This window comes from Calidris pugnax, unplaced genomic scaffold (genome assembly GCF_001431845.1).
Source record: "Calidris pugnax isolate Ruff unplaced genomic scaffold, ASM143184v1 scaffold69, whole genome shotgun sequence".
In the NCBI taxonomy this organism is placed as follows: domain Eukaryota; kingdom Metazoa; phylum Chordata; class Aves; order Charadriiformes; family Scolopacidae; genus Calidris; species Calidris pugnax.
Genome location: NW_015090859.1, coordinates 917,189 through 926,828, shown reverse-complemented (window position 1 = coordinate 926,828; position 9,640 = coordinate 917,189). Strand labels below are relative to the sequence as shown.

At 42.5% G+C, this 9,640-nt stretch overlaps 1 protein-coding gene across 1 annotated transcript; it reads right to left on the bottom strand.

Moving 5' to 3' along the window:
• Positions 1-1,280: 1,280 nt before the first annotated feature.
• On the bottom strand, positions 1,281-8,551 carry ATP4B (ATPase, H+/K+ exchanging, beta polypeptide). Its single transcript, XM_014944098.1, has 7 exons — positions 8,305-8,551; positions 6,327-6,455; positions 5,186-5,299; positions 3,553-3,752; positions 2,194-2,250; positions 1,608-1,700; positions 1,281-1,442 (listed from the first exon to the last, which is right to left on the bottom strand). Exons 1-7 carry the CDS (start codon positions 8,414-8,416, stop codon positions 1,281-1,283), a joined length of 867 nt encoding a protein of 288 aa, XP_014799584.1. The 5' UTR covers positions 8,417-8,551.
• Between the last annotated feature and the right edge of the window lie 1,089 nt (positions 8,552-9,640).

The window sequence follows — 9,640 nt, the reverse complement described above, 5'->3', positions numbered from 1 at the left end:
GCAAAGTCCTCCTGTAAAAATTGAAACAGGAAAGGCCAGGGTGGAAAAAAATCTTACATGTGAATGCAGTTTCTTATTTTGTTTCTGAAATGCGAAATGCCCAGTTTTTCTAAGAAGGGCTCAAATATCATTTGTGGTTTTGAAAGGGAGATACTCCCCTCCAACTGATTTCTTTCTGCAAGCTGTGTTAATGCCACTATAGTAAGTGAAGTTTACCTGTTGCATCTTCCCACTTCCTAAAATGTCCAGGCAGTGAAGGTGTAAAGTCATTTCTTCTCTTGAATATCTTTTCTGTGCAAGTTCATTCTCTGGCTGAAGTATCGTGGACTTCATCTAATATAAATGTACTACACAGACAGAACAGTCTCCTGTATTTGTATCGTATGTGGTAGAGTTAAACTTTGAAAATTTCAGATTCACTTAACAGTTTAGTGTTATGTCAGCATTTCCTAGATTATTCCAAGTAACCCCAAACTCATCATTGCAATACAGGGTTATTCTACTGCAGAAAAAAAACACCCACATACCAAAAAAACCCACAAAAACCCCAAACAAACAAAAAACCCAATTTAAAAACTTGAACAGTTAAATGAGCACAGTTCTCCTGGATGTAACTGGGTGTTACAGTCTTACCAGTCATTTTTATTACGTTACACACATACAGAACTTGGAAGTGGGACAATAAAATCTGTAAGTTAGAGGCCAGATTTCAAGTTCACTTCTTCTGGAGTCATTGATCTGTCAACTAAAAAGAAATCTGACTTAGCTGACTAGTGGAAAAATCTATCACACTGGGATACACATAATTTGAATATACTTTTATACATCCTATACAAGACAGAGAATTATATTACTTGCTAGTATTTCAAAGTATTGGTTTCTTTTTGTAGTTACCCAATTATTTCTCAATATCAAAGATTTACTATCGCATATCAATTACTGCAGTTTGGAAAGTGACAAATTATGTTTTGATCCTATACTTATTTTCTTTGAAGGCACAGCTGTATATTTTAGAGGAAATTTGTTTTGTACCAATAGTTGTATGAAGGCAGCAGCGTACCGTGGCCTTGGGATGGTAAGCTGTGTACATCGAGATCATCTCCATCTCCTTCACAGCGGTAGAGCAGTATTTTGATTTTTAGCTCTGTGGTTCATCTTTCAGTAGTAAATGTCTCTTTGCAATTTATACAGAAATCGTAGTGAGAAAATAAATACAGATGGATGTGATAATAGGCAAGTCACTCTTCGTGTGTATATTTCGGAAGTGTCTCAGTTGCTGCTCAGTCTTCTATTTTCAATTTAAATTCCACTTTTCCTTCGTACGGATCATGAACGTTATCGAAGGTAATTCCAGCTCCGATGATTTTGCAAACTATTTTAAGCTCTACATTCCTTGTAATGTTGAGAAATTTCACAGCTACCAAAGGATTGCTGTAGCTGGGCTAGGAGGAGAGATAAAAAAAAACCAAACCAACTTTAATTTTACACTACCAATTTAAAGTCTTAAGATTAGCCGCCTCTCCAGTTCTCATAAGATTGCAGAGGGGCTCTATAGGTTTCATCTTAGATAAAGAAGAAAAGTGAAGCTGGAATACCTGAGTACTCACCTGTGCCTTTTTTCCATAGTAGGGGAAGTAGTGGAGGTTGAAGGTGCCGTTCACAGGGTAGTAGTCGACCTCCAGCGGGCGAGACTCCGCACCCTGTTTGTAAAGCAAGAAAGCAGCTCTGGTGGCTGGGCAACCATAAGCCAGCCCTGGGCAAGCGGTTTTATGGCTGCTAGAAGCTGCACAGCACGTATTAAAACCCCCAAGTTTAGCAGTCTTAATTCAAATAAAAGTGGAGATGCCCTGCTGTTACTGTGGCCAAGAAAAACGGATGCATGTTCTTTTACAGCGGCTGTGATTTGAGTGTGTGGGGACCTGAGGTGTGAACTTCACTAGTGAGAGCTGAAAGCAAATGGCAGATGCGCTTTGCAGCATGGAAAAACAAATTTTCAGGTGATATAAAATAAACCAGAATTAGATGTTGTTGTTTTTAGGCTGTCTGCTGGCGCAATAAGTTGCACAGAACTGAGAATATTCCCAGATCCGATTGCCAGAGCTGCAGGGGAATCTTTCTGGTCCCAATTGCACCTCGCCTGCTGTCGGAGCTGCAGGGCTTGAAATTCCTGAGGCTGGGACCTCACACACTTACCACGTACGTGCAGTCCACTCTTGGTGCCGTGCCGTTGCCGGGGAAAAATTTGATAATCTGAAATGGAGAACACACATTCGCTCATCTTGGAAATTGTTTGGAGGTAAAACCAAAGCAGGCAATTAACTGAGCTTAATGTGTTTCTGCCTAAGGCCTCATCTCATGTATCTGGGTGAAAAAAACCCATGTTGTGGCTGGATATTTAGGAAGCAGGACTCCGAGCTGCCCGGGATGGGCACTGCAGGTGGGCTCTTTCCTTGGCAAGTCTAGCTTGTGTGTCCCCCTGCACTGCTTGCTTTCGGCTGGGGGTCTCTTAAAACACCTAGTTGTGTGAAAATAAAGGAAAAACTGAATCCCTGTGCTTTTCATCATATGCCTTGTTAGAAAACCTTGGCTTTGGCAGAAGCTTTTGGTCGTCTTTGATCCTACAAAAACAGTGGGGTGACATCCTGTGGCAGCGAAGGCAGGAGGAGCTAAAGCCCCCCCAGGCATTATCCTCACCCCTTTTCCCTGCCAGGGCTGGCGGGCAGCCTTGCTGAAGGAGGCAAAGGCTTTTTTGGGGAAAAAGCTGCATTTCACCTGCCAGAAATCAGGGGCACAGCTCTCTTCTCACAGCTGGACCTTGCACAGATTCTTAAAAACCTTCACTGCCTGGATCTAGGGTGCAAGCCCAACCGAAAGTGAAGTGATTCTGTCTATGAGGAGCTGGTGGAGAATAGGAACGCTTCACTTTGAACTGAAATTGAACTAGAAGGCTCAGAATCTTACCTGAAAACAAAAGTAGACTGCTTATGCCTTTGTCTATGTCCTGAAAAAAATGAAAGGAGGCACGGGAAAATCCCTTTTTCCTCCAAAAAAAAAGTGTTGGGGGATTTCACTGAAAAATGTAGCCACCAGGTTTGAATTGTGTTTTTATAGGTTCTGCTAAAGATTTTCTTTGCAGCCTGGAGAAATAAGGTGTGCAGGTGGCACTTCTTTGAAATCACTTCAGCTGCTGTCACACCTTAACGCCTTAGCTGAGGGCACAGGGTCTTGCAGAACGAAGCTGGTTTAGGTACTAGTTAGTTGGACGAGCGCTCTGTGAGTTGCTAACAAAACTTAAAGGCAAAGCTTTAGAGAGTCAGTTTAGAGAGGGCTTTATCTTGCGTTATTTCCCTAGGGGTGGTGACCAAGTCTCACTATTTCTGTAGTAAACCCGGAGATCTCAGAAAAAAATGCACGAATTTTGTCTTCCCAGCACAAAGCAGAGATGAGAGCCTGTGGCAGCAAACGGTGCAGCAGCTCCCCAGCAGAGACTGAGCTGTCAGGGGGTTTTTTTTGTGAATTCTTTCCTGCTCAGCACCTTGAGCTTGTACTTACCCTGTTCATTTTTATGATAAAACAGGGTTGTCCTTCTGGAAATCCAAAAGTAGGGTCTGTGATGCCGGAGCAGTTTTGAAGCATATCTGAGGTGAATTTGCAGGAGAGTTTTGTTTTATTTGGGCCATCAAAGGTGTCCTGGATGAAGTATGTGTCACTGGTGCAGTTGATGTTCAGGTGCTGAGCAGCTGGTGTATATGCTACGTGTGTGAAAGAAGAAAGAAAAATTCCCCTCTGAAGTTTTTCATACAGAAATTATACATCCCAGTATCAAGGTAGAGGTTGTAACATCAGAGACTGTACTTCAACTGAAGTTGGGATTAAATCGAATGAGGAAAGTTTAAATTGTTTGGGTTGGATTGGGGTTTTTTTGACCTATTATTTTTTTAGGATACTGAGGCAAAGCAAAAAAGAGATCAAATTGAGATAAGGCAGGCAATTCGTGTTGATAGCTCCATATGAAGTCAATTTCAAATACGATTTTTCTCAATACGTGTATGAGAAATACAGAAATATGTCACTAAGACTCAAAAGGAATATAAACATACTAAGATATGAACAGGCAAATGGAGCACCTGACCTGCTTTGACTGTACTCTCTGATGGCCCTGTGCAACCACTTCACAACACTTATTGTGGCACTTCGTAGTCATGGATGGTATAAGATTAGTTTAGATGAGACTCGTTTTGAAGATGTTTTTTCCTTCCTTTTCCTTCGAACTTTCTATTGGCCTATTTTATTAAGGCTATTTAGGATTAAACAAAGTAAAAGCTCTGAAGCAGGGCTCTTGTGTCACTGGTGCAGTTGATGTTCAGGTGCTGAGCAGCTGGTGTATATGCTACGTGTGTGAAAGAAGAAAGAAAAATTCCCCTCTGAAGTTTTTCATACAGAAATTATACATCCCAGTATCAAGGTAGAGGTTGTAACATCAGAGACTGTACTTCAACTGAAGTTGGGATTAAATCGAATGAGGAAAGTTTAAATTGTTTGGGTTGGATTGGGGTTTTTTTGACCTATTATTTTTTTAGGATACTGAGGCAAAGCAAAAAAGAGATCAAATTGAGATAAGGCAGGCAATTCGTGTTGATAGCTCCATATGAAGTCAATTTCAAATACGATTTTTCTCAATACGTGTATGAGAAATACAGAAATATGTCACTAAGACTCAAAAGGAATATAAACATACTAAGATATGAACAGGCAAATGGAGCACCTGACCTGCTTTGACTGTACCCTCTGATGGCCCTGTGCAACCACTTCCCAAGACTTATTGTGGCACTTTGTAGTCGTGGACAGTATAAGATTAGTTTAGATGAGACTCGTTTTGAAGATGTTTTTTCCTCCCTTTTCCTTCAAACTTTCTATTGGCCTATTTTATTAAGGCTATTTAGGATTAAACAAAGTAAAAGCTCTGAAGCCGGGCTCTGCTTTAATAGACAGTTTTATAAATGTTTGATTTATAGATTCATGAGGTGATTTGCTCGTTGCTTTCAGAAGATGCTTTTTCCACTCAAAGTCCGTGATTTCAGAAGGACAAATAGAAAATGGCAACACTGACTTAAGGTCCTCAGACCCAATACAGGAGATGCAACAGCCCATTTCTGAAATATTATGCAGGAAACCTCATTTTTACCTGTCAGAAAAGCCCGAAGAGTTGTCACTAGACCTTCCCAGGTTTTGTTGTCAGACACGTTGTAATATATTTGTAGTCCCCTGTCCCCGTAAACATCGGGTCGTAACGTTACACCTTCATGGGAAAAGGAGAGGGAAGGTAAAGCAGAGGAGAGGTGCCAGGCACAGATTCATTTATTTAAATTGACATATGCTGCATCAAGATTCATTATTGCACATGTGATCCCTGGGCTTTACTGGGGAGGATTTAACCACTTGCAGAAACCTCCTCAGCTACGAGCTGCAAAACACTCTTCTTTTCATGTATATCCATGCTGTTACCACAACTGCTGCAAAATCATTCCATCGATCGCACTGGATTTCCCCAGGACTTGTTAAAAATAACAGTTAAAATAGTCACGTCAGGTTAAAGGAGCAAATTGCACTGCAGTGTGAGATATAGCTTTTGAAAAAGCCGCACTTCATATTTTACAGGAATTATTTTGCCAGCAAACACCAAACTTACTGAATATTGGGAAATTAAGCTTCTAAATTCAGCAGCAAGCAGAGAGAATAATTTTTAGGGCTATAGCTTCAAAAACCTCATTTTTTCCTTCCCATTGTAAAAACAAGCCAAGGACTTGTAGCAGCATGCACGGATGATCTTTCGCTTATACTGTCGTGACCCTCCCCAAGTCTCACTTCATGTCCCACAAATCTTTATTCCTAACCCCATGTTGTCTTTGTCTTATTTTCACTTGTTGGCTGCTGGCACAGCACATGGCAGCGGGGAGGGATTTCTGCTCTCCCAGGGACTTTCCACAGTGCCAAAAAGCGTGGAAATACCTACCCCAGGCTGCTCACACCAGCACCCTCTGTTTTGCAGGGTGCCCCAAAACCCTCAGGGATGCTTGAGGGGCTGCAGCAGAAACCAGGGTTTTCCCTTTATCCGTGGGAAGAGGGGGTATATATTTGTAGATAATTGTATATATTTATGGGGTTTTTTTAAATAATCTGTACACATAAAAATATATGGATATATACAAATGAGTAAATGAAATCGATGTGCAAATTTTTATTCCTGATTTACTCCACGTTTGTCTCCCCTCGTGCCCATGCTCTGCTGATGCCTCTCAGCCCAGCCGGCCGGACTGCGGCCATACCTGGGGATTTCAGCTGGTCTTGGTAATCCGGCTCGTACGGGTTCACTGTCCTCATTAAAGAATAAATGGAGAGAGCGAACAGCCCCGACATCACCACGTAGAAAGCCAGGTAGTACAGGCTGATCCACACTGTGGAAAAAAATGAGGGTGAAAGCCCATTCTTGAAGCAAGTGATCCCTCCGTGGCCAGGAATGTCCCAGCAGCAGTGGCTTTGCTTTCCTGCCCGTGGCCCCAGGGAGGTTTTCCCTCCACCAGAGGGACTGGTGTTTTGGTTCTTCTTCTCTACACTCAGAATAATATTCCTCTAGAAAAATTTGGCTGTAAATTTGTTCAGTTTTAGAAGGATTTTTTAAGTAGTTGGTGCTTAGCTCAGATTATTTAAAGCTTAAAAGATTGTCTTTCTTAAAGTAACTTCATGTATTAAGACTATTTATCTGCTTATTACAGAATCACAGAATCTTCATGGTTGGAAGGGATTTTTGAGATCCTCATGTCCAACCATACACACACACACACACACAAAATATCTCATGCATTAGAGCATGCCCGGAAGAGCCACGTCTACACGTTTCTTAAATACCTCCAGGGATGGTGACTCCACCACCTCCCTGGGCAGGCTGTTCCAGTGCCTGACCACCCTCTCAGTAAAGTAATTCTTCCTAATATCTCATCTAAACCTCCCCTGCTGCAACTCCATCCCATTTCCCCATGTCATGTCATTATTCCCTTGGGAGAAGAGGCCAACACCCACCTCTCTACAACCTCCTTTCAGGTAGTTGTAGAGGGCAATGTGGTCTCCCCTCAGCCTCCTCTTCTCCAAACTAAACATGCCCAGTTCCCTCAGCCTCTCCTCATAGGGCTTGTTCTCTAGACCCCTCACCAGCTTGGTGGCTCTCCTCTGGACACGCTCCAGCACTTCAATGTCCTTCCTGTAGTGAGGGGACACATGGACTAAGCGACACAGCCGATGTATTTTTTCAACAAAACCAAGTTGCTCCTTGTGTTATTAGGATGAGAGATGTCAGGATTTCAGGTGTACTGATGTTAGATCCATATCACCTCACTGCCTTTTACGTCTGAAACCATCCCCAGCAAAATGTGTCATCTTGCTATTTTACCCTGCTGTGAGATGTAGAATGATGCTGTATTTCTGTCCATGTGTGCGTAACGTGTCTTACGTGCTGCTGGTGCCCCTACAAGCAGCCAATATTTTAGTGGGAGGATGTCAGAAGCCGCTCCCTGTAACCATCGGAGCCTCGTAGCACCTCTTCTCTCCAAAGCAAGGCTCACATTTTGATCTGATTTTCGGTAAAATTCTCATTTTAAGAATGGCCAATAAGCTACACTCATGGTCTTCACGGCAGAAAAAAAATCCCCTGGAAACTGGCAGCTGCTCTTATGGTCTGTGGGAAGAGCAGGGACCTTCCTTACAATGGTCAGGGCTGCCCTTCCCAGAATGTAAATCAGAAAACACATCATCATTGTAGACACAAGTTTGCATTAACACCCACTGATAAGAGAGAGGATCTACTGAGCAGACAATAATTTAGAAAGGCATTTTGGAAAAGCAAAACACATTTCCAGAGAATTGGACAAAACCCACCAATTTAGCAAAAATTCTCTGTATGCCAGAACCCCCTCTAGCCAGCAATGTTAGAGCCGTACTGTAACCACCCCCTTTAGCTATTAATAAGTTAACTCAGTGTGTTTTGTCCTTTCAAAGTATTATAGTCCCAAATCAGTTTAAAGTCATCTTACATCTGCAGGAACTACTTGGATTGATGTTTAAATCTAATTGACTCAATTTACAGGGCTCAAAAAAAAGTGGCTCAGAAGCTTATATGAGAACCGATCTTTTCAACATTTAAAACACACCTACAGCTACATGATGTCCCATTCATTAGGGCGACCCCCCCGTCCACCCAAGATTTTTAGGCCTACCAGAAGGAAGAGAAGACTCTTGCATGTGAAAACCTACCCCAGTTAATTAAGGTCCTTCCCATAAAGAGCTTTGTTTCTGGATTCCAGACAAAACGACGGAAATTTTCCATCCGCTCGCTGCAGGTCTTTTTTTCATTTAAAGTTGCCATTTTCTCCCAAAATTTCCCCAAACCACGTCCTCCTGGGAAACGAAGAAATTCAACCGGTGCCCAAACAGTCGCCCAAGAGAAACACTTTGGTTTTTATACCTTCTTCTCCCCTGAAGGTCACCGAGATTACTTCCTATACCAATGAGAGCCCCCGCTCACCACTATCAACCCCCAGCAGATACGATTCTTTATGGAGGGTGTTGATAGTGCTGGTGCTGAGGCCGGCACGGGAAAGCTGGTTCCTATCAAATGCCCTTCTCCTTTCTCTTGACTGCCTGAGCCCATCGGCAGAGTTACGCATGTTGCCGAGCACTCCCAGCGCTTGCGATAGACTCGCTGCGATAGCTGTTATCAGAGCAGATAAAGCAAAGGAGAACTTGTTTCTCTCTGGGCTTTTTCTTTTCTTTTCTTTTCTTTTCTTTTCTTTTCTTTTCTTTTCTTTTCTTTTCTTTTCTTTTCTTTTCTTTGCTTTGCTTTGCTTTGCTTTGCTTTGCTTTGCTTTGCTTTGCTTTTCCCTTCTTTTCCCTTTTTTCCTTCCCTTCCCTTCCCTTCCCTTCCCTTCCCTTCCCTCCCCTTCCCTGAGTAAATTCTCTCTGTGAGCCCAGGGCAGAGCTGAGGCCAGGCTGCTGTAATTCCCTCTGCCATGGGTTCAGCTTTTCACTCACAGCTTTGTTTTCTTCCTGCTTTGTTTTCTTCCCAGGGATGAGATCACTTCCACGGGTCAGGTGCATCTCTAGGATTTGTCCTTAATGCTGGCAACTCTTCAACTCCTTCAGCTACTGCCAGTGTTGGGCGGGTGTAAGAAGAGAGTGCTTTCTCTGCTGCCTCCTTCCTGGAAAACAACAGCAGTAGAGATTTGGAACAGTCCAAAACCTGTCAGTTCCTCACCTTAAAAGCTTTGTGAGAGAAAAGGAATGTGTGTGTGTATTTGTTTTGGTTTGGTTGGGGTTTGGGCTTTTTTGTATGTGAATTGACAAAAGTTTCTGGATGGAGAAATTGAATTTATTTTTCATTTCCTTAGCTGAGCCTGTACTGATCAGTACAATGCTGGGCAGACAACAGGTACCAAAAGTCATGTCAATGACTGCCCTTTGCAGTGGACAGGGATTTTTTCAGTTGATTTCTTTCATCTCTTGGTTACTGTAGTGACTCCACCAAGCTGGTGCATCCTTGTAAATTAAGAAAAAATGAATAAGAAGGAAGAAAATACTTTCTGTTGTCTCA